Below are 24,554 nucleotides of genomic sequence, written 5' to 3'. Positions count from 1 at the left end.
CCTCGCTCAGCCAGTGAGCGGGAACCGGTCTGTATGTGGGATCCGAACCCTCGGCGGGAGCGCCGCTGGGCTCCCAAGCGGCGCACTGTAGCAGTGCACCACCGGGCCAGCCCACTTCCTAGTATGTTTATCAGTATCTGAATACAGATGCTCCTTGCCTTATGATGGCATTACAGCCCCATAAACCCACAGTAAGTTGAAAATATTGTGAATTGAAATACATTGGATCACATCCTGATAAACCCACCATAAAGTAACCAGAGTAAGTTGGGAACATCTTCGCTCAGCCAGTGAGCGGAAACCGGTCTGTATGTGGGATCTGAACCCTCTGGCGGGAGCGCCACCGCGCTTCCCATGTGGCGCACTATCCAGTGCGCCACCGGGCCGGCCCCTGAAAGATATCTTAAGTGGCAAGTTCCCTTCTTCTGCTACATTTAAAAGAATTCATTTCCAAAATGCTGTTCAGGAAGGAGTCTGTGGTTCATACCTACAGAGAACATCCCTGCTGTTTTCTTCCTAGGACACAGCCAGGCTTTTGTACAGAGGAAGAGAGCACATGAGTGCTAGAAGCAAACTCCTTTGGAGGAAAACTTGGTTCTGGTCTATCCCCCAGGCTGACCCTGAGATGGGGCCCTTGCTACTATTTTGTAATCCCTGACCTTCAGATTGACATTCCTCTTCCTTAAAGCTGCACTGTTGCCCTCTCTCTGTGTATTCTGCCCAAGAGCACATACACTGGAGGGGCACGAGTGGGCTGGCAAAGGGAAGGTGGCCCTGCCTTGAGAAATTTGAGTCCCACTCAGCTCTGTTTCCAGACCCAGTGCAGGTGGAGGAGAGTGTAGGATACAGAACAGACCTGGCTCAGCCGATGCTGACCTCTCCCTCACCCAGGGAAGCCTTGGCCTCCAGCTGCCACTGTTGGCGGTGATGAGGTCATGCCGGATACCAGCCAGGCTCATCTGAGGACTGCTTGGAGCCGATTAGAGGCTTGATGAAATGCGGGTGCCTGGATAGCAGGTGGCTCTGGAGAGCATGGGCTCTGGTGACCAGGCTCTCATCTCCAACTCAACCATGCAGTGACTCCTCTATGTCCACAGGAGCTGGGATACAGAAATATCTTTCCCTGGGGGTGAGCAAGGACAGTTCCTCACTCTTCACTGAGGGTAGGACTCAGGTCACTGAGGGTCCCTTCTAGACCTGATCTATACATGGATGGCAATTACCATAAAACAGAACACCTCTGTTCCCCAAAATGCCCCCAACTGTACGGCTAGATACCCTTGGATGACTCATGGCCATCCCTCCCCACAGGATTTTCTCAAGCTAAATAACTAACATCTACATATCAGGTCTCAACGTAAATGCCATTTGCTTAGAGAAGACTCCCCCACCCCTTTCAGACTAGGTTAGGTCCCCATTATAATTATTAGCTAATAATATTGTAATTATTTGCCTAATGTCTCTACTCTGCCAAACTTTAAGCTTCGCAAGGATGGGGAGTGCAATAAATACTTGTTAAAATAATAACAGGAAATCAATAAAAAGACCAGTAAGGGCAAGGGAGAGGTTTATTAGATAAATTTTTAACAGTATTCTTTAAAAGGAAGCTTTCATATACACCAGAAGAGCCCATCTTATCCACCACATTGGCTATGGGGTGATCAGGTCCTCCTGGCTTTCTAGCCTATTCTCATCCAAGCCAATATTTTCTGGTTTTGAATGGCACAGAACATTTTTTTTTTCTTTTTTTAACAGCTTTAGTGAGATAAAATTTACGTACCATGAAACTCACCCATTTAAAGCATACAATTTAATGGTTTTTTAGTATACTTACAGAGTTGTGCAACCATCACCATAATCTCATTTTAGAATATTTTCATCATCTCCAAAAGAAACCTTGTGCTGATTAGCAATCCCTCCCCATCCTTCTCCCAGACAATTACCAGCACAGAGGGTTATTAACATCTGCACCTAAACAATAAGAAGAACCCTTTAGTGTTCAATTATCTGACAAGATCTCTTCAATTTATAGATAAAAAACAAGTGATGCCAAAGAGGGGCCTGTGATCTACAGGGTAGAGCTGGAGCGGATCATAGTCCCCAACGCCTACATCCTAATGGTGGTACTTTGACCTCTCTGTCATGCAGTATGATTGTGTGTGTTCCAGACTGTCTACCCCACTGGACTTTAAGCTACTTGAGGGCAGAAGCTATATTCTGCTCATTTGTCTCCCGTCTCTGCCTGGGAGTCGAGCAGTGATACTTCAAGTGTGGTCTGTGTAGTGCTGCTGGTCTGTGAACTTTGCTACCAGACCTGATGACGTAAGTGCAGTAATTGAGAGTAACTGTCTGGAAACTTTTAGAGCAACTTGTCAGAGTAATTTTATGTCTGCTGGATCTAATGACAAATTTGGGCCTGTATTTTATATGCCTTTTAAAAATATCATTTTTCTAATAATTCATTTTTATTGTATTTTACAAAAATACTGGTCCACGACAGACAGCAAATTCAAACAACAACGACGACAACAACAAAAAGAGACAGTTCTTTCATAGACAGTTTGAGCAGCACTGCCTTAAACAACCCATTCTCTACTCTCTTCTGCTTCTCTTTTCCCTCTCTGTTTCCTAGAATCTCTTGTACTGGCTCCCCTTCTCATGCTTACATCTGAAGTGCAGGTTCTCCCAGTTGTGTCCTTGGGTCTCTTCAGCTCTACAACCTTCCATAAACAATTCCAGACTCAGCCAGTTTCAGCCACCTCAAAGACTGACAACTCTCAAATCTTCATGTTCAACTTAAAAGCCCTTTCTCATTCATCCAGTTGCCTGCTCTACCTCTCTATGAATGTTCCACAGGTTCCTTGGCTGGTCAACAGCTACTTATGAATCACCTGCCATATGCTGGCTATGAATTTTTTTCCTAAGAGCTGTGCATATAGCAGTAAGATAAACAGACAAGGTCTCTGTCACCACAAACCTTACTTTCTAGTAGAGGAGAGACAGAAGATAAACAAATAAACACGATCATTTTAGAGACTGATAAGTGCCATGAAGAAGATAAAATAGGGCAAAATGATAGAAAGTGGCAGGGGGAGCTACTTTTACTAGGGTGGTGAGGAAAGGCCTCTCTGAGGAGGGGACATCTGAACTGAGACCTGAATGATGAGGTAGCCATCCCAAGAGGGAGAGTCTTCCCAGAGGAAGGAGGCCTCATCTTCACTCAGGGCTGTGCAGTAGGTCCCCACCACTGTCAGAACCACTTTGAACACACTAGGAGACACCCTGAGGAGTCCAGCTCTAAGGCTCCCTTCCCTTCTGTTCACTCTGGTTCATGGACAGACTTTCCTTCCCACAGCTCACACTGCAATCAACCAAGCCCCTGCTTTAGAAAGCCAAGAATGTCATGGGAGGGAGGTCACGTAATAACTTCGTATAGCATACATTATACGAAGTTATACGAGAGCGAACTGGCCATCCCTTTTTGGGATCCGAACCCGGGGCCTTGGTGTTATCAGCACCGCACTCTCCCGAGTGAGCCACGGGCCGGCCCAAGGGAGAGTGTTCTAATCACTGGGAGACATAAGTACAAAGGCCCTGAGATGGGAAGGAGCTTAGTGTCTCTGAGGGACAATGGAAGGCCAGTGTTAGGGGAGAATAGTGAATAGGTGGAAGATTAGATAGAGAAGAGGTTGTAGAGGTCTAGATTATGTTGGGCCTTGCAGGCTCTGGTAAGGAGTTTGGATTTCATTTTGGTTTCAATGGGAAGCCTATGGAGGGGATCAAGCAGGAGAATGACATGATTTATGTTTTAAAAAGATCACTGTGGCTGTTAGTTGGAGGATGGACTTAGGGGGACAAGAGTGGAAGTTGTGAAAATAGGAGCTGTGGTGATAGCCCAGGAAAGATGATGGTGGCCTGAACAGAACCAGAGTTACAGCAATGAAAACTGCAAAAATGGGATGGATTCAAGATGTTCTTTAGAGGTATAACTGACAGATGTACTGAAGGACTTGATATGGAGCATATGAGAAAGAGAGAATTCAAGGAATCAGGGCCTGAAAAACTGGGTAGATGATGGTATCATTTAGACCATGTTAACATCGAGATTCAGGAAAGAACAGGAACTGGGGGAGAAGCGTAAGTGGATACTTGATCATTCTTTCGAGGATTTTTGCCATGAAGGGATGCAGAGAAATGACGTGGCAGCTGGAAGTGGATATTGGGTCAAGGCAAGTTTTAATTTGCTTTATTTTTCAAGATGGATGATATTAAGGCATGTTTTTATGCTGATAGGAGTGAGCCAGTAGAGAGGGGAAAGCAGATAATGCAGAAGAGATAGGGGATAAATGGTGGAGCGGAGTCCTTGAGAAAGTAAGAGGAAATAGGAGTCAGAGCCTAGTGCAGGGGTTGGCCTTAGGAACTTCTTCCACTGTTAGAGGAAGAAAGGCAGCATACAGGTGCACAGATGCAGGTAGGCTAGTGGAGGTGATGGTGGTAAGATGAGGTACTCCTTTGGACTGCAATTTATTTTCTCTAGGAAATATGAGGTGCAATCATCAGCTTTGGAGCTGGCAAAGGAGGGGGCTGGAGATTTGAGGAGAAAGAAGGTACAAAAAAGTTGTTTTGATCCAAATTAAGCAAGTGATATTGCTCATGAAGTGTAGTGGGGTGGCTGGCAGTGTTGAGTGTTTGAGAGTTATGGTTATAAACGTGAAGTGAGTTCAGCTAGTACGGCTGTATGATTTCTCTTCAGCAACATTCAGCTCTTCAGATACAGAAATGAAGTAAAAAGAAAGTTAGGTTTAATTAGGGTTATAATTTGTCAGGTGACTACAAAGAAGGGAGAAAGAAGAAAGGGAGTACTTATAATGCTGCACCATTGAATCCAAAGGGAGGGAGGGAGGGAGGATGGAAGGGATGGTGGAAGGATAAACAGACATGCTCAAAACAGCACTGTTGATTACTCTGTGCCCCTCACACCCCCTCCAGTATTCCTTACATTGGTACAGGGCACACTATCTACCGGCCGTCCAATTAAGAACCTGGACCTCACCCTGACTCCCCCTCCTCTCTCATCATCTGAGCCTACTGATTCCACGCCTAAATCTTTCTGGGATCAGTCCCCTTCTCTCCTTTCCCACTGAAACTGCCTTAGTTTAGGCCTCACCTAGACAGTTACAACAGATTTCAAATTAATTATTTTCCCTTTCTCCAATCATGCTCCTTCTAATCTTTTTTTTTTCTCATTTTTAAAACTTCCTTTCAAGTATAACATATATAAAAAGTACAAAAATTCATAAGGATACAACTCAATGCATTTTCATGAGGTGGATTTACTCACATAACCAGCACTTAGATAAAGAAATAACCTTACAGTGTCCCAGATGCTCCCTCATCCCCTCTCCCAGTCACTACCCACCCCTTCAATGTTAACCACTACCCTGACTTCTTATGCCATTGATCATTTTTGTCTATTTTGAACTTTAAATGCAGGCATACAACAAGTACTCTTGTATGTCTGGCTTCTGACCTGAGTGTTAGGTTTATGAGATTCATCTATGTTGTTGTATTGATTAAGAATTCATTCATTCCAATTGCTGTATATGATTCCATTGTGTGAACATTCCACAATTTGTTTATCCACTCAGCTACTGATAACCTTTTTGGAAACTTCTAAAACATCTCTCACATTAATCATAAAACCTACCCTGTTCCTCCTCTAAATCTTAATGGTTTCCTATTGGAGGATAAAGTCCAATTTCCTTGGCATAGCTTTTATTACAGACCTTCATTATCAGCTCCTGCTTTCCATTTTTCCTTTCTGACTCTTCCATCCATACTCTATAAATCCAGCTCTTTTGAACACCTGCAGCATACTGGAGAAGGTATACTGCTTCCTACTCTATGCCTTTCAACATGCTACTCCCTTGGCCCTTCTCCCTCATCCACCTGGTAAACGTGCATTACTCCTTCTAGACTCAGTGTGTACACCTTATCCTGCATCATGCTTTCCCTGTCCTCTCCAAGATGTAAAAGGTCTTTTCTTTGTGATCCCACAGCACCTTCTGTAGATCGCCATTAATATACTAGACAGCAGTTCTTTGTTAAAATGTCTGATTTCCTCACTGAACTATGAGTTCCTTAAGGGCAGAGACCATGTCTGGATCATCTTTATTTCCCTGGTGCCTAGGGTGGGGCCCAACAGGAGAGATGCTCAGTCAGTGTTTGATAAATGAAGGAAAAGACTTGCCCAGGGGTTACACAGGACACTGGAGCTGGAAGCGGTCATCAGGATCAGCTACCCTAACTTCTCTATTTTTAGGGAGGAGGAAAAAGGATTTCCTTAATAGCAGTGCCAGAACTGATGATCCTCAGCCCAGTGCTCAGACTCCTTCCCTGCATTGCTGGTGAGAATCAGAGTGAAGCTTCAACGGAGAACAGCCTGAGGCAAAGCTGATTCCCTCCACATCTGGCCATGTAGCCAGATGGACAGACAGTGAAGTGGAACAAGAAATGGAACTCCACATTTGGGTCCTGACAACATGCTAACAGGCTGCTAAAGGGAAGCTCTCAGCACTGGAAAGGCTCCTTGCCTCAGGCAGAGATGGTGGGGGATTTAAGGACTCATTTGGTGATGGCTGGTTAACACTGACAAGTGAGCTGGGAACTTGCAGAGAAAGGCAAGGAGGTGCCATGAAAGTAAGTAGGAAAGAGGCTGAGGGAGGCCCTGGGGAAAGTGGTATTAGGTTTCATAAAGCCCAAGTGTTTCTGAGGTGATGAGCATTGGTGGCTGAAAAGGAAGAGGCACCGTGACTACAAGGAGAAGAAAGAAAGCTGGAAAGAGGTGGCTCATATGTGAAGCTCTAAAAGGCCAGACACATTAGGACATTAAGGGTGGGTGGGCCAGTAAGCAAAGATACCATATCTCCCAAGGAAAACCTACCGTGGTTTTGGAGATTTATCAGTGTATCAAAAATGTCCTAAACTATGTGCAAAGCATCCAAGGGAGACAAAGACAAAAAAAGACTGTACTGCCTTCAATCTACCTCAGTCTAGTAAGTGGGACTGGAATCCCAGGGAACGGGGAAGACTCCAGAAGGAAGGCAGCATGAGAACTGGGACTGACTGGTAGAAAGAATTCCAGCAGCCTGAGAAACAAAGTCAAAGGTAAAGGAGAGGCAGAAAGAACTGCAAGAGTAAAGGCACCAAGGTGGGAACATTGAATCAACAATACCGTGTAGCTGGAGGATCTGGGCAGCAGTGGGGGAAAAAGTTAGGAGAGGGTCAGACTCAAAAACCAGTTACAAGATAGGATGGTTGGGATTCTTTTTTTTTTTTCCTAAAGCAAGTAAGCACTGAGTGTTTTTGTAGTTAACAACAGGTACTATATATAAAGTGCCTACTCTGCAGAAGCTACACATGTCCTAATCCTTACAAAACCTTAGAAGGTAGGTGGCATCCCTCCCCATTTCTAGATGAGGAAAAAGAACCTCAGAATGGTTGGTAACTTGCCCAGGATCACACAGCTATTAAGTAGCATGGTATTCAGATCCTGACTCTAAAGCTCATGCCCTTTCCTTGCCACCTTTCTCAGCTGGGGTTTCTCCTTTGAACCACATACAGAAAATTATTTGAGTAATGATTTTCTCAATTTTCCCAAGAGTGTGGTATATACCTAGTACGATTTTAGATGCCTGGTAGAGAAGTTAATTCCTGTGTACAATGGATGCCTTAGAGCATTAGGGCTCAATTTCCTGGAAGAACCCTGGTCGAGAAAGGCTGCCATGATTAGAGATATGTTTTAGAAAGATGGATCCGCCAGTGGGATCACAACCCTGAGAGGAAACGGTTACTAGAGCACCTTAACAGCTCTGGAAATCAGAGGCTCCTGCCTCTCCCTCCCTCCCACCTTTTCTTGTACTTGCCATCAAGTGCTGAAGCAGAGCCTTCCTGCTCATAAGCTACAGACATAGGCAGAAGCAGCATCTTCAAAAGTGAAAAACACAGAGGCCTGTGTACCTACTTTTCTGTGGAGGTTGGGTGTAGAAGATTAGCATGGGTTAATTCAAAACCCTTCCGGAGAATCTGTCTGGCAAACTCCCATTACCCTCCTGGATAAGGCTCAAGCAACCCTCCTTTTGGAAGCTTTTTGTAACTGATTCTACCTCCCTGCTCACCATGCAGAAGAAGGCATTTTCTCCTCTATGTCCCCAGAGCCCTTGTCTGGCCCCCTGCCAGAGCACCTACCCTGCTGTCATAGCTTATTTCTACACCTGTCTCCTGCAACAGTCTAAGAGTCTCTCAGGATCAGGAACAGTGTGCCTGATCTTAGGATGCCTTGAGGTCCATGGTCTGAGAGATGGCAAGTGTCTTGCCCAGAGTCACATAACAGGACTGAGATTTATTTATTTATTTTTCATTATTATTTATTTGTTTTTTGGGGGGGAAGCTGGCTATATGGGGATCCAAACCCTCGACCTTGGTATTATCAGCACCACGCTCTACCAAATGAGCTAACTCGCCAGCCCAGGGCTGAGATTTAAACCCAGGTCTGTCTGACTCCAAAGCTTATGTTCTTTTCACTTTGTTACAGGACCTCCTGAAGATGAAGAAGTGACCTTGAGCATTCTGTGCTTAGCACTTGTGCAATCCTATAAAAGTTCAGAGGAAAGTATCAGAGTAGACCAGACAACTAGGAAAGGTTTCCTGAGAGAGGGAGGCCTTGAAGAATCTGAGGATTCAGATAAGAGAGGGAACACAGTACCATTTTAGGAGGGTGACAAAGTTGTAGTCAGAGACAGAATTAAGAGGAGTACAGGTTCCATACAGGAGAGGAAAGGGATTATAGCTGCCAGGATGAGAAATTGATTTCTTCATATAAGTCGTAATGACAACTACCTATCATAGAGCACCTACCATGTGCCTGTCTGGGTCTTTTATAGACGTTATCACTAATCCTCATGCTACCCCTATGAAGCAGGCGTTATTTTACATATAAAAAAACTGACACTTAGAGAGTTAAGGTAACACGTCCAAGGCAACACACCTAGAAGGTGGGACAGCTGGCATTCAAAACCAGGCTGGCCTGACCCTGAAGCTTGAAGTGCCCTTTCTATTACTCCATGCTGCCTCCTAAAGGGCCAGAGAACTTCCCACAAAATCAGCCTGATGCTGCTGCCTGAACATCCTCCCAGCTCAAATGGGGACTTCTGATCAACAGTAGCTGCCCTCTTTAGCTCTAAGCCTCTAAGACCTGGAGACCCTAAATCACTGTGGACTGAGCAATTTCAAAGAAAAGGCTTATATATGGACCTTGTGAGCATAGGATTGCCTCTATGTCTAAGCCTGCCTTGGATCTCACAGACAGAACCTCTCTCTACATCGCTGCAGCAAAGCTGATGGCAAGTACAGGCTAAGAAAGTTAAATGGGCAGGAAGTCAGGCACTCCTGCCTTCCATGAAACACTTTGGGGAGGTCAGCTGAGGTCAAAAGACTTTGGAAACGTTACTGGCAATAGCCCCTAGGACAAGAGAACAGGATCCTGCCTCTTGGTTGGCTGGTCACATACACAGGCAGACCAAGGGAGGTCAAGGGGGGAGGGAGGTCAGAAGCCAGCAGGCCTGCAGGCTCCTAGTGACAGTGACTTGTTCAGGTCTGGGAGGGAAAAATAACTGGTTAATGGTTTTAGCCCTTGAGGCTGGGAGGCTAGGGGTAGGGGTGTAAATGGATGCTGGCTAAAAAGGCAGGTGGAAGAAATATAAAGGTGGGGGCTAAGGGCATCTGTTCCAAGTCAACAGGCAGGAACCATGCCCCTGGAACGACTCAAAGGGCCACTCAAAGGGGTGAGGGTGGAGGGAGCTTCATAAAAGGCCCTAGTCTTTTCATTTCAAAGGTGTTCGATCTGGAAGGTTAGGGAGAGGGGCTCCCTACAGAGTGAATTCTCTGTCTGTTTGGGGTTGGGGATAAGCGGGCAATATAAACTACTGGACAATGGCTGGAAGTATTGATTGACTTTCAGGCACGGCAGAGAGAAACGCCTTGGTGAATGGTCCAATTCTTAGCTACAAATATCTCACCAGAGAGCTTTCCAAAGGACAAAATAAGAAGCATCCTACTTGGGGATGTTTTCTAAGTCTCTACTTCTAAGAGCAGTGAGTTCTCACTCCAAAAGCATCAGTCATTCTAGGCACTGTCACTGTATCCAAGGGTAGTCTTGCCCTTCACACTGTACATGACCAAGGGCAAGGCACATTCTGGCTGCTCTGGGGCAGACCCCCTGTAGGCTGGGGATATGGGCCAGGACTGGGTTTTATGCTAGCATGGATGTGGCTGAAGGAAGGTGGCAGGATTGGGGGTTTCTGGAAAGTTCCTCCAGCCTAACCACATCACAAGGGCTGGAAGATGACCCTGGGATATTGGGCTTGGGGAAGCAAAGGCTCTGGGACTGGAAGAACTTTGAAGACTGATTTTTGAAAAAGTGATTGGGTAGCAGATGACAGTTTGTAGAAGTTACAGAGAAGATCACAGCTCATTAAGATGTTTCAACCAGTCAGAGTAAAATGGAAAGGACTCCCTAGGGAAGAAGCAGTCTCTAACAGAATCCAAGAAAATGCCAGCCAGCTGGCTCTGGGACAGGTTTCTGCTGGCAGGGAGGCAGGCAATCAACAGAGCAGCCCACAGGACCTCTGAGGACCCTTCCATCTCTCAAGTTCTATGGAGAATAACCCCTGACAAGAACCCTGGAGCTAGCCCCAAGAGAGGGTTCCTGGCCCTCAGGAAGTGGCAAGGAGGACATGTAACAGTCACGTGCCATGTACTCATTAAGGGGCCTGGGTCCCACACATCCTGGCAAGATGGTTCCTCCCTATCCCAAAGAGAGGCTGGAGGGAAGGTGACTGCTTGGGAGGTGTCTGGCAGTTAACTCTGTACCAGACCTGGACAGGACCAGCTCAGCTTGAGTCTGGGGATGGTACATACTGTCTCTCCAATTAAACTGATGCTCTCCAAAGGTAGAGTATTCATAATTCAACAAGATATTTATCGAATGCTTACTAAGTGCCAAATACTTTGCTAGGTGCTGGGAACACCTAAACAAGTCAGCCATGGTTCTTGCCTTTAGGGAGCTCAGAGTGAAGTTAGGGAGAAGGCTATTGAACAAATAAAAACCATTTCAGATTGTGACAAGTGCAATGACAGAAAAGAATAGGGTGTCATGACCCAGAGTAATGGGAGGGGTCTAACTGAGACTGAGGTGAAGGTGTGATCAAGGAGGTGGTCTTTGAGACCTGCATTAGTAGAGATTTGAGGAGCATCTCCCTTGTTCCATTAGCCTTGCTGTGAAGGTCACAGGCAGTAGAGAGGACACTTTTGGGGAGAGCAACAATCAAGAAAACGCTTACAGCATATGTAGACAGGCAGGATGGCATGGATCATACCACACACGTAGGCAAAGAATACACATCCGTCACAGGAGGGCAAATCACATGTGCACACTACCACTCTCAGGAAGTGCAGCCACTTTCAAGGCATTTCCAGCTCTGGGAGGGTAACAGGGCTCTGGGTATGGCATTTCCAGATGGAATGGCTGCCTAGTACTCTCTCTCCCCCTGCCAACCCCACTTTTTCATCCACTCCCACTCTCACCTCCATCAAGCAGCTCCTTGACAGTGCGGTAGTCATCGGCAAGGACAGCATAGTGCAGGGCTGTGCAGCCCTTGAAGCTGGCGCGGTTGTTCAGCCGGTTGTTGAAATCATCCTCTCGGGTGACCAGGACTAGGGGGAGAACAACACAAATCCTTCTATTAGCAACAAATGCATGAGCCACCAATCTCACCTGCTTTCTCTTGGCATTTTAATTCACTCACTCACTCATCTACCTATTTAACTAAACAAAAAATGGCAACTACCATGTGCCTGGCCATCTGTGCTGGGCAAAGGAGGTAAAACAGGCCAGCTAAAACATAGCTCCACAAATGTTTACTGACATCTATTATGTATTAGGATTCATCTTGGGAACATGAAACAAATCAGGTACGACCCCTGACCTAATCTGATGAGGGAGGCAGACAATAAATACATATTTATAGTATTGTTTGAAGTAAATGCTATGTTAGAGGTTGATATAGGATATGTTAGAGGTTGACAACAGGATGATATAAGAAGCCACAGGAAAACTTAGGTCAACTTGGGCATGAAGTGAGAATCCCGGAAGATGGGAGTCTCAAAGGATGAAGAGGAGTTATCCGAGTGAAGAAAGGAAGTTGGGGTAGGACAGGGGAAGGGTGGAACAAGAGACAGAGGCTGTTCTTAGCAGAAGAACAGCACAGCTCTGAAGACTATAATCTAGTGAATAAGTTATTTTAATTTTTAAAGAGCTTTTTTAATTTATAAAAGCAATTAAATTTTTTGAAACCACAGAAGAGTGCTAAGAAGAAAAGGGACCAATATCTCAACATCAGAAATTACATTTAATGTTTTGGTATTAATCCTTCCAGGTTTCATACAAAATTGAGGTTTACTGTATATATAATTTTGTAATTGGCTTTTTTACCCTTAATACTGTAAACATTTTTTGAAAGGTAAGAAGAACAAGCATTTCATGTGATCAAAGAACCCAACCCCCCTAAGCTCACACTAGTGCTAATATTCAAAACTTTATCTCTCCAATTTTATATAAGATAACCTAAAAAGTTTGTCACTTTTTTTTTGGCAGCTGGCTAGTACGGGGATCTGAACCCATGACCATGGTGTTATAAGGCTGCACTCTAACCAACTAAGCTAACTGGCCAGCCCATCACTTTTACAAGACTTCCTGGGTTGGGTGAATACACACGTTGCTGTTCACCCAGGATAGTCCTGGTTTACACCTGTTCCAGTTTGGAACAATAAATTGGAAGGTTAGTCCACCTCTGGGGCTCTCCCTTGGGAAATGAGACCCTACAAAACAGTATCTATTCTGTTCAGGTGACGTGATTTCTTTCTGCATGTGGAAATTATCTGGGTAACTGTCTTATGTCCCCTCCTGAGCTGTTTGTTGGGGGTGGAATTTGGGGCCTGCTTACCTGTAACCCCCTTCTCCCCTAGCCCATGGCACAGGGCCTCCAAAGGGTAGGCTCCTCTTATCTCACACTGGATGAAGGAGTGTACAGGAGGTCAAAAGGTGACCTTGCGTAGGTAGTCAAAAGCACCAGACAATTCCTAAACCATTCTTTTCCAAGTGATCTTGGAATGGGGCCTCTGCATCCCCCCCTCCTGTAATACTGAACATCCTATTTAAAATTTCGAAAGGCAGAAGACTGTTGTGCTTCTTCCTAATATTACTAGATTTCATTTATTGACCTTCTTCTACTCTGTGCCTGACAGTCACTTCACACAACTGATCTTATTTAATTCTCATAACGACCTTACATAACAGGTATTATTCTCCCCATTTTACAGATGAGTAAACTGAAGCTCAGAGGTCACACAGCTAATAAGTGATTGAGTGAGGATTAGAACCCAGGTCTAATCTGAGTCCTTATTTTTTCCTTCCATCATATCATGCTTTAACTCATTTGCAAAATGAGGGAACCAGAGCCCAGAGAAAGGAGTAGAGCCCAGATGTTCTTGTCCCAGCCTTGACTCTCATTTTTCCCTGCTTGGGGGAACGTGCAAGCATACTCTCTGTGGAACTTGTCCTTAATAGAAAACGACCAGAGGTTTGTAGCTAGCACCCATATAAGCTAGCTTGGGTGGAAACATTTCAAATGCTTGGTCAAAATGAAGTTGGTGGAGTGTGTAGCTGGAGAACAGAACATACATACGTGGGGTTTATCGAATCAATGGTCAATCAGCTCTTCTATTCCAGACAGGGGCTCTGCAGACTGATGATCCCCCATCCCCACCCCCCAGTATTATCTCACCTTTCCTGGAGCAGGAAGAACAGGAGGAAGGCCTCTGAGAGCTAACATACAAGTCTCTTGTGCAATGGAATCTTACACTTTTCCCATCTGAGAGTCCTAAAGGACCTCTATCAGAGATTACTAACTCTTAGTCACAGTCTTATCAAATCATTCTAGATGATCTTGTTTCCAGCCCACTGCAGATTAGGAGAAGGAAATAAGGAGGCTGGAGAGGATACTTTAGAATCAAGCAGATTGATTACAATCAAGCACTGGCCAGGCAGGGAGGGAAAAGAACAGGACAATGAAAAGCTGAAAAGGAAATTCAGAGTACAGCACCTCAAAAGCCCCTAAGGGTATCACTGAACTGCCACATAGGACATTAACTGCTGGATATAATGATGGACCTGAGGAAAAGTAATAGTTGGCTCAAGAAAGCAAGAAGGGTATAATCCATTTTACAAAGACAACCCATCATTCATTCAACAAATGACATTTAATGAGTACCAATGCATGGTGGGAGCTTCTGGAGATATAATAATGAATAAGACATAGTTCCCGACTCTAAGAAGGTAAGAATCTAATGCAAGGATCATACCACTGAACAGACAAGTTAGAATAGTTTCACAAGTGCAATGATAATACACAGGGTGCTTACCATAAAAAAGCAGATGAACTCAAAGAACACAGCTGGGACTATTTCACTTCAAATGTCAGCAGAGTGCCAGCATCATAGACCAGCCAGTGAGGAACGTTCATGAAGAGGACTCTTGCTCACCTCTGAGGTCTCATCTCTCACCATGGCCTTCTTAATGCTCTTTCTTGCCTCTGAGCCTTTGTAAATACCATTCCACTGCCTGGAACATCTTCCCCTCTCCCACGCCTTCAGCTGGCTAACTCCAATTCATTTCTAGGCCTCTGATTAGAAGTCACTTCCTCCAGTGATTCCTTCTAAGTTTGAGGTAGTTATTGCTCCTAACAGCTCCCCTAGCACCTTAGATATCTCCCAGTAACAATATTTACTACATTCAAGTAAACAATCACCTGCTTATTTGACTATGTTTCCCCACTAGACCAAAAGCTCAGTGAGGAAAGGAAGTGTGACTGTCTTCTCCACTGTTGTACAGAGCCCAGTACAGTGTCTGGCTAGAAATACGTGTTTGACAAACACTTGTTGAATCAACATAATACAAACCAAGGCCCTAATATCATCTATGTTTTTGAAATAATAATAATAATAGGGCCGGCCCGTGGCTCACTCGGTAGAGTGCGGTGCTGATAACACCAAGGCCCCGGGTTCGGATCCCACATAGGGATGGCCGGTTCGCTCACTGGCTGAGCGTGGTGCTGACAACACTAAGTCAAGGGTTAATATCCCCTTACTGGTCATCTTTTTAAAAAAAAAAAAAAGAAAGAAAAGAAATAATAATAATAATAGCCAACAAGTATTAGTGAAGGCAGTAGAGTGTGACTGTTTTTTTTTTCTTTTGTAATTATTCCCTTAACAATACAGTATAACAACTGTTTATGTAGCATTTACATTGTATTAGGTATTATAAGTAATCTAGAGATGATTTAAGATAATCAGGAGGATGTGCATAGGTTATATGCAAATACTATGTTATTTTATTTATTTACTTATTTATTTTAAGATTTGCTTCTTTTTATTTATTTATTTATTTTCCGATATACAATGTGGTTGATTATTGTTGCCTATCACCGAAACCTCCCTCCCTCCTCCCTCTCCCCCCTCCCACCCAACAATGTCCTTTCTGTTTGCTTGTTGTATCAACTTCAAGGAATTGTAGTTGTTATATCTTCTTCGCCCGCCCCCCGTTTTTTTTTTGTGTGTGTGTGTGAATTTACTTAAGAGTGTGACTGTTAAATAGGTGAGCTCTGGAGCCAGACCACTTGTGTTTGAATCCCTGTTCTGAATTTACTGTGTAATCTTGGGCAATTTACCTAACCTCTCTGGGCCAAATTCTTTTATCTGTAAATGGAGATAATAACAGTAACCCCTTCGTGGGATGTTGTAAGGATTAAATGAGACACTGAATAATTGTACTTGGTAGAGTGCCTGGCAGATAGTACCTTTCAATAAATGTTAGCTATTATCCTTACTGTCTAGTCTTGTGCTTCCAAAAATGTATTCTCTCTGTGAAAAAAGGTTTCATTTTGGGAATTCTGCATACACTTTTCTTCCTAGAAAGGCACAGTGAGCATGAGAATGTAGTTCTGAGTTAAGAATTACCTATTTCGTTTGGTGTCACTCAGCAGTTTCTTGTCTGACAGCCTCTTTTCACCTAACCTTGTTAAAATCCTGCGGTATTGTGTCCTACAGAACACTCTTTGGAACTGAGTAGTGTGTTACAATCTGTAAAGCATTTTCATTTACTTATTTATTTCAGAATAACCCTGTGAGGTATAAGTTTACTCTCCCATTTTATAGATGAGGACATTGACATTCAGAAGGATGACACAATTACTTAGCAGTAAAGCTGGGACCCAGTCCAGTTCATCCGGGCCCATTTTATGCTCTTAGCATTAAGGTATTTCCCCACACCACCCAGAGTTAGAAGCCCTGTCCCATATCTTGCTGAAGCCCCCCACTCATTAGATCTCATACTCTTCTCTATCCACAAAAAGGGGCTGAATGGGGAAAGGAGGTAGGGGGAAGGGCAGCATGCACACACACCCCATCCTCACTGAGGAAGAGTAAGCAAACCCACAGAAGCTAAAGTGACTCATCCAATACTGTCTCGCCAGCTGGCCACCAAGGTGGTCTCCTGTGTTTACATCTGGTCCTCGGCCAGTGAACCGTCCCCTTTCCAACAAAGACATCTACCAGCCTGTCTCCAGCACAGAGTGAGACAGGCTCTGGCTCCTGCTTCCCCTCCTGGCAGTCATTCCTGTCTCCGCAGGGGGTCCAACACCCCTCTGACCGCAGGAAGAGTGACAGAAGCATCACTATGACATCCTTCTGCTCCCAACTCTGCCACTTGATGTCGAAAAGTCTATGCCTGTGTGCCATGGACAGGGTCAGTTCTGGGAGCTTGTGGCAGGTATGTGCCCAGATGTAAACTGCAGAATCTGCACTGCTGAGCAAATGCCAAGGAGTCAGCAGAGGTGGAAAGCAGTCCCTGAGGCCTTTCATGTAGCCCTGGCCACTCCCCAGAACTATGCAGACTGCAATGCAAAAACACTACCTCCCATGATGAGAAATAATGATTTAATAAAGTAAAGGCATCATACACTAAGGCATCATTTACTAAGTTCTTCTATCTGTAAAATGGGTATGATAAGCAATAATTTGAGAAATCCTGAATATGTAAATAGGAGAATCAACTCTGATAACAGGTTTTTTACAAAAAGTATTACAAACACTAATGGTGCTTTCTCCCTTGGGTTTAGGCACCAGGGACACAGAAATGAATCAGACATGGTTCCTGCTCTCCTGTCGCTAAGTCTACTGGGGGAGGCTTTGAAAAAAAGATATGAGAAGATGAGTGCTCCTATTTATTGCTCCCTTGTGCAGTGGAGAAGCAACCCTAGCTATGAGTCCCTCTCCCTCAGACTCAGCCTCTGCTGGCCATTCCCAGGAGCAGGTGCCATCTAATGTTACAGAGTGTCTAGCAGCACCTTTGCCTTTAAAGATGTGAGCATGGGGCCGGCCCGTGGCTCACTCAGGAGAGTGTGGTGCTGATAACACCAAGGCCGCGGGTTCGGATCCCATGTAGGGATGGCTGGTTAGCTCACTTTGGAGAGTGTGGTGCTGACAACACCAAGTCAAGGGTTAAGATCCCCTTAACCGGTCATCTTTAAAAAAAAAATAAAAAATAAAAAATAAAGATGTGAGCATGTCTCCGAGAGTGAAACTCTACAACTAATAAGACAAACATAAGAATAACCCCTTACATTTGTACAGCATTTTATAGTTTAGAGAGCACTTCAAGGTGATCACTCCCTCATCTTCATGACAACGCATGTAGGGCAGAGAGGTCAAGTACTATTATTGCCATTGAAAAGATGAGGAGACAGGCTTAAAGAGGTTAGGTGACCTGCTCAACTCACAATGCTAGTCCGAGATGGACTAAGACTAGACCCCAAGTTTGTCCGGCTCCAAGGCCTCTGCTCTATCCTCCATACTACACAGCTTCTGCCAATGCTCACAGACTCAAGCCTCACATAACTCCGAGTCAACTAATCTGACCTGAAGTTTAGGGACTAAGCCCAATTTTTATTGAATCTCCATAAAGAAGCCTCTGGACCCTCTGCTTCCTCCAGCCCAAGGCTCTCACCCTCAAGGCAAATTAGAACTTGGTGAGGCATCATTAGCATTACAGTTAGAATTAGAGCACCTGCCCCTTCTTGCCACTGCTCAGGTGCTCCACCTACAATGTGTGTTGGGGGGGGGAGGGTGTGGGGGGAGTTGTCTAAAACACACCAGAGAGGACTGAGATTTCCCAACTTGGAGAAGTTATTTCACCTCAACACTTTCATCCTTTCCACCACCAGAAAAAGTGCAGAGAGCTTCAGCATAGAGTATATTCCAATTAATTTTCTTCGGGGAATTCACACTATTAGTGAGGAATGGGGCCATTTTATGGTGTTTTATATATATTTCTTCACTAAATGCTTACTATAACCTGAGAGACAGCTGTCCTACTGCCAGTGGATCAGCAACCTCAGTGGGGGCTGTCAGTTCCACCTCTTGCACTTGTCTTCAGCCAGGGAGTGGGGCAGAGGGAGACTCCTTGTGCTGAGTCAAAATGAGACCATCCCCGGAGAAGGAAAGGCCCTTCATTTCCTTACACAGCCTTCCTGGAAGACTCTCCTCCCTCTCCAAATCTTACCTGTTCTTTAAAACCCAATTCAAGTCCTCCTCGTCCAGGAAGTTCTCTCCTCCCAGCTCTGCCCTGAATGCCAGTAACATTGATTTGTAGGTAGCCATTTAGCAGTCAATTATTTATTGTCCTACTATTATGCTTGTAATACTTTTTGGCGTTAAATTTTTCCCTTTTGTCCTGACTCCACAATTAGATCCTAGGCTCCCCATATATGACAATAACTAGTTCATAACATTTTCTGTCTTCCATATAGCATCAATTCAGTATTTCATGCAGCTTCAGAATGAGCTCACATGAACCTTCATCCATCCACCTACCCACCAGCACACTATTACTGAGCACCTATAGCACAGTAAGTGGTATGAGACAGACCACATGTCTGACGGGAGTGAAGATGGGCACATGTAATGTGGCCTGGGGAGGTATCTTCCAGAAGAACTGTCCTGAGGATGAGGGGGAGCTTGCCAGGTGGAGAGGGTAAGAAGGGCATTCAGGAGAGGAGTGGCATTTGCAAAGGCCAGAGAGTAAAGACTGCATTACCTATTCATTCAAGAAAACAGGAGTCCTTCAGTGAGGCATCCTTCACTGCATGCCAAGTTAAGGCGGGTAGAGCAGTGGACAGAGATGAGGTTGCCCAGGCAGGCAAAGGCCTGGTCCTGAGAGGGGTTTGGATTTTATCCTGAAAGCTATGAGCATGCAATGGTTTTTGTTAATGAATTAAGCAGTATGGGATCAGTGAGAACAATAGACCAGGAGACAAGAGAACTGGGTTCAAAACTGGCCCTTCCATTAACGTGATGTGTGACTCATTCCCCCTCAGATCCAAGTTCTCAGTTTTTATAGCAGAGTAGTTTTTCTACATAAGTGATTCTCAAGCTTTAGTGGCAACAGAATCACCTGGGTAACTGGTCAAAAAAACATTGATTCTTGGGCCCCCCACTTCAGCCATTCAGATTCAGTAGGCAGGGCCTGGGAATGTACATTTTAAAAGCTCATGGCGTTGCTCCTCAGAAAACACTCTGAGAAGCACTAGACTAGATGATCTCTCAGGGTCCTTCCTATCCTAATGTTCTTATATAGAACACAGGAAAGATACAAACTGGCCAATCCCACCTTCCACTTGTATGGTCCTACTCCAGGGAGGCCAAGGATGCCTTGGCACCAGAATGTTCTTCGCAAATAAAGAAGTCCCTAGTGCACCATGCACTGCGATGAGACCCCCACCCAATGTCTCACTCATAAGCCCCAAAAATTCCAGTTGGATTTTCTATATCACATATCCTAGTCTGTCTCCTCCCCCATCTACCAAACATTAAGTACTTTTTCGGGACTAGGCTATGAGGATAAAGAATGAGTCCTGTCCTTAAGAGCTTGTTAAAAGCTACAAATAATATCAGAATAATCTCTCTTTTACAGAGTATCTCTGAAAGGAAAGAATTCAGAATTCTGAGTCTGAGAGACTTCGATTCTAATCCTAGTGACTCGAAAATTACTTCATCTCCCTGGGCCTCAAATATCTCATTTGTAAAATGGAGACATTAATGCCAACCTTTCTGACTTCCCCCTTCCCTTTCATGGGGGTAGGAGAAGATAGGTTTGGGGTCCCTGTGGGAAGGCTGCCCTTGATGTGTCTCCAGTAGAATAAGTGCTGATCCAGTTGGCCTGGAACTTGAAGAAGACAGGTTGTTGACCCTGCCTGTGGCCCTACACAGTGAGTGTGGCATCCTCTATGGCCGAGGACCCCTTCTGTGGCCACAGAGCCCATGACTCACCTTCATATAATCAAATTCAAAAGGTAGGACAAGCTCTTAAGAATCTGTTACTGTTATCTACAGACTCATCGCAACTCTGAACCTCCTCTACTTCCCACCTCTCCTAACTCTGAGTAGTGACATGCTCACAGGTATCCAGATTCCTTCTGATTTGCCCGGTAATTGCCCTGAGCTCACCCTCTCCCCATTCTCCACCCCCTCACCCCCCCACCTCCCCAATCCTAACCACAGCCATATCCTTTCAGCTCCAGGGCTCTTCTGGGGCAGGGCTGGCAGCAAGAGGAAGGAGCCTGCCCTCTTTGCCTCTAAGCCAGCTACCTGGTTGGTCAAAGTTGGTCCCTCTGTGCTCCCCATCTCTATACCTGCCTGGCTCTCCTCTGCCTTTTCTTCAAGATGTTAAAAACTTGCAATAAAAAACAAATACAAAATGCTGTAATTAATAGCCAATTCCAAGCCAACCCAGCATCTCTACTAATAAACCTCAACACTTGCAAAAAAAACAATAAATTCTGCCCCTCTCTGGTTCTGAGGTGGTCTCTTTTATATACTCCATCTGTGTGTGTATGTATGTGGGTAAGTGTGTCTACATATATATTTATTTTCCTTTATTTCCCATCCAGGGAGGGGCAGAATAATGAACTGCGTGCGTCAGGGAAGATGAATCTGAGATACTAGGGAGCAGTGCAGTAAAAAGATTAAAGTGTTATTATTGTTGGGTTTTTTTCCCCCATGGTCCATTGTGACAGCTCGACCGTCATCTGTAAAAAATGTCTCAGCGAGAGATAATCATCGGAAACTCAATAAAGCGTCAGGGGGAGCCTCAGCCCCCATCAATCACTGGGTGCCTGGAAAATTTCAGCCCTCTGTCTCCCTTCCTGCTATCCATATAAATGTCTCTAATATATTTTGTGTGGTGTGTGGGACCCATCCCTGATTTGGAACTTTTGATGAAAAAATATTTATATACGAAATATGTAAATCAGTTAAAAAATCACAAAACTAGTTCTTTGCTGCCCGATCCCACTTATTTTTATAAATGCATCGAATTTATTCTTTTTAATAAAACATGTCAACTAGTCTATCTCCTTCTTCTAGGTTTGGAGGGCTAAAAGGATGGAAATAATTAACCTAACTGGTTGATACATTTAATCATGAAGTTGGCCAAAATGCCTGATGAAGTGACAGTGCACTGTCTGTCCTGGTGAGCCTATGGTGACTGGCAATGCTGAGAAATGACAAGTAGAACCACTGGTCCTGGAGGTGTGACAAGGCTCTAAGTGGGCCTGGATAAGGATGAGGAAGAGGCAGGGACATTATTAAAAATAATAACTTGCCCAAACAGCTTTTGGCCTGGCAGATTCCCAAGACTTTGGACAAGCCAGGCGTTCCGGGCTGACTAAGTATGGGGTATGCACAGGCTGATATGGTTGCTGGGTTCTATATGAGAGCAGGAGACAGTTCTGCTGGCATTTGGCATCATTGCTCTGCCTCAGTTTCCTTTATAGCCTACATCATAGGGTTGCTGTGAATACACAGTAAGTATTAAATGTTACTTGCTGCTGCTGCTGCTGCAGCTATTACAATTGTCGTCTCATTATCACCTCCCCTGCTTCTCCACCTCGGAAGGAATCAGTTCATGCAGCACTCTCTCCTCGAGGACCTTCGAGACTCCTCTGTCTAAAGGACAAAGTCCAAGCATCTTGGTCTGGCCCCAGTCTACTAATGCTGCATCTTTACTGTATGCTTCACCCTAACATGTTTACTTGCCAGTGTGAAACATTTTTGTCTCCCACCTCTGAGTGTTCTGGACAAAGCACACCCCTTTTCTACTCATACTCAACCTTTCTCTGAGCTCTGACAGTCCTTGTTCTATGTACCTGACTGGACCCTTGCCACATACTGTCTTGGTCATGTCTTCAATATTTATTATTAATTACTTTTCTTGCTAGCACCTTACATTTGCAAAATGCCTTGTATTTTCTGAGTGCTTTCATAAGTACTTCAATTTGATCCTTATAAGCCTACGGTGTAGGAAACATTATTCTCTACAGATTAGAGAACGAAGCTCAGAGATCAAAAGAATTGCCCAAGGTCACACAGTTAGGTAATGGTCAAGCCATTCCTTGGACTGTAAATAATATTTGGCTTTTTGATGATTTTTGCTGCCACAGAAAAGCATTTGGAAGGCTGTGTCAAAGACTCTAAATAAAGTTCCATAAGAGTTTGATGACAATAATGATAATAATACAGAAACAGAGGTTTACATTAATGGAATTCCTCCAATGTTCTAAGTTTTAGGTTAGAGATAAATACACTACCTCTAACTCTCCAATAACCTTTATTTTACAAATAAGGAGACAAAGCTTCTGAGAGGTATAGAGAATTGCTCTAGGTGTTGCAGCTATAAAGTGTTCTGCACACCCATGAGACCATGGCTTAAGCACACAGCTTCTCTAGGACTGAAGCTTACAGCGGCAAAGTAAGGTCTCTTCTAGGGAGGTGAAGGCCCAGGTGAGTTTTTAAGCACTTCAAGCACAAGACCACAAGGAACGCTTATAGTCTAGATCATGCTACTGAAAGAGATGGAGCCTGTTAGAAATGCAAAATCTAAGGTCTTACTCCTGACCTACTGAATCAGAATCTCTGCGGGTGGAGCCCAGGAATATGTGTTTCAATAAGCCCTCTAGGAAATTCTTATTTCCTTGGGAGCATTATTATTCTCATCTGAGTTTATGTTCTCCCCAAAGGCAGACATTCTCTCTGCTGTGCCTGGGTAGGGCTGGGCACGCAGCAGGTGTTGGCTGGTTAACTTATTATACTGAGTAAATAAGCTAGTCAGATGAGATGCTCCTTTACATGTCCTGGGGAGGAGGAGAAATATTAGAGAGCAGTTCCATTACCGCCAGCAGGGAGTCCTAGCCACCTCCTGAACTCCAGGGCACTTGTCCACTGGTTTGTGATGTTCCAACTTGTACCGTCCTGTCCCCCATCTGAAGACACAGAGATGGGGAGGTCAGCTGGAGCAGGCCAAGACCTGCAGCCCCTGATGCTATGGGAATGGGGCACTCGGGCTGGGGGAGTTGGCCCTGGCAGGTCCAGCCTGGCAAGCCAGGCCCTCAACCCCCAGAAGGGCCCTATGCCAACCCAGCTTCTGCACAACTTGTCTTTATTCAGCCACCACTTGGAGCTGAGAAGAGAAGCTAATTTATAGCCTGCTCTGGCCACGTTTCTGCCATGTTTTATTGTTTTAATTGTACATATGAGAGGCACTCAGAGTGCTCACTTGCATTTCTGACAGTCCCAGACACCCAATGTTTATAACAGTTACTTACAAGCAGCCAGCGGCATCCTCAGCTGGGCGACTTGTTTACTGTTACCACTGATTTATTGCCTCCTCCACCTGAGGAGGGGGCCCACTATGCATCAGCTAGCCACAAGTGGAACTCTCCTGGAGTGGGCATGGGTGGGGCTCAAGGCACTGAATGGAATGTGGTCAATATCAGGGAATGAATTGGCAGAGGAACAGCTATGATCCCCTTGCTCCCCTCCACATTCATCCCACCTGTGTGCCTCTGTTCAAGCTGTGTCCCCTAATTAGAATATCTTTTCTTTTTTCCCTTCCTATTCACCCTCCAAAGCCCAGTTCAAATCTCACTTCTTCTAAGTACATTACTTGCTCTGATGGTAAGCCTAGAGCTTCTAGAACCTTCAAAATCACATGGCTGACAGGGACCTTGGAGGCCATATAATCCAATGACCCAGGGCAAGAATCTCCTTTACAGAATCCCTGATGGGCAGACATCCAGCCTTGTCAGTACTTCTTGAGTGGTGAGTTGCTCAATATCTCCTAGGCAGGCTTCCTGCCTTTTACTGAGCCAAAAAGCCACCTCCACAGAGAAACTGTTCATTAAATGTCACTGTGCTTTAATTTACATATATATGATTATCTCTAATCATCCTAGCAACACTATAAGATACGTATTGTTATCCCTATCTAATAGATGAGAAAATTAAAATTCAAGAACTTTAAGTCACTGTTCAAGATCACATAGCTT

The 24,554-nt window shown here is 44.7% G+C and overlaps 1 protein-coding gene across 1 annotated transcript in view; it reads right to left on the bottom strand.

Moving 5' to 3' along the window:
* CLPB (ClpB caseinolytic peptidase B homolog (E. coli)) overlaps positions 1 to 24,554 on the bottom strand; it is a 139,302-nt gene that overhangs the window by 56,865 nt on the left and 57,883 nt on the right. Inside the window, exon 5 of the mRNA XM_008566961.1 lies at positions 11,644 to 11,772. Coding sequence (XP_008565183.1) covers positions 11,644 to 11,772 — 129 coding nt within the window. The remainder of the gene's footprint in view (positions 1 to 11,643; positions 11,773 to 24,554) is intronic.

This window comes from Galeopterus variegatus, unplaced genomic scaffold (assembly GCF_000696425.1).
Source record: "Galeopterus variegatus unplaced genomic scaffold, G_variegatus-3.0.2 Scaffold283, whole genome shotgun sequence".
NCBI lineage: Eukaryota > Metazoa > Chordata > Mammalia > Dermoptera > Cynocephalidae > Galeopterus > Galeopterus variegatus.
Note: the sequence above shows the minus strand (reverse complement) of the source record. Positions and strands in the feature narration are given on the sequence as shown.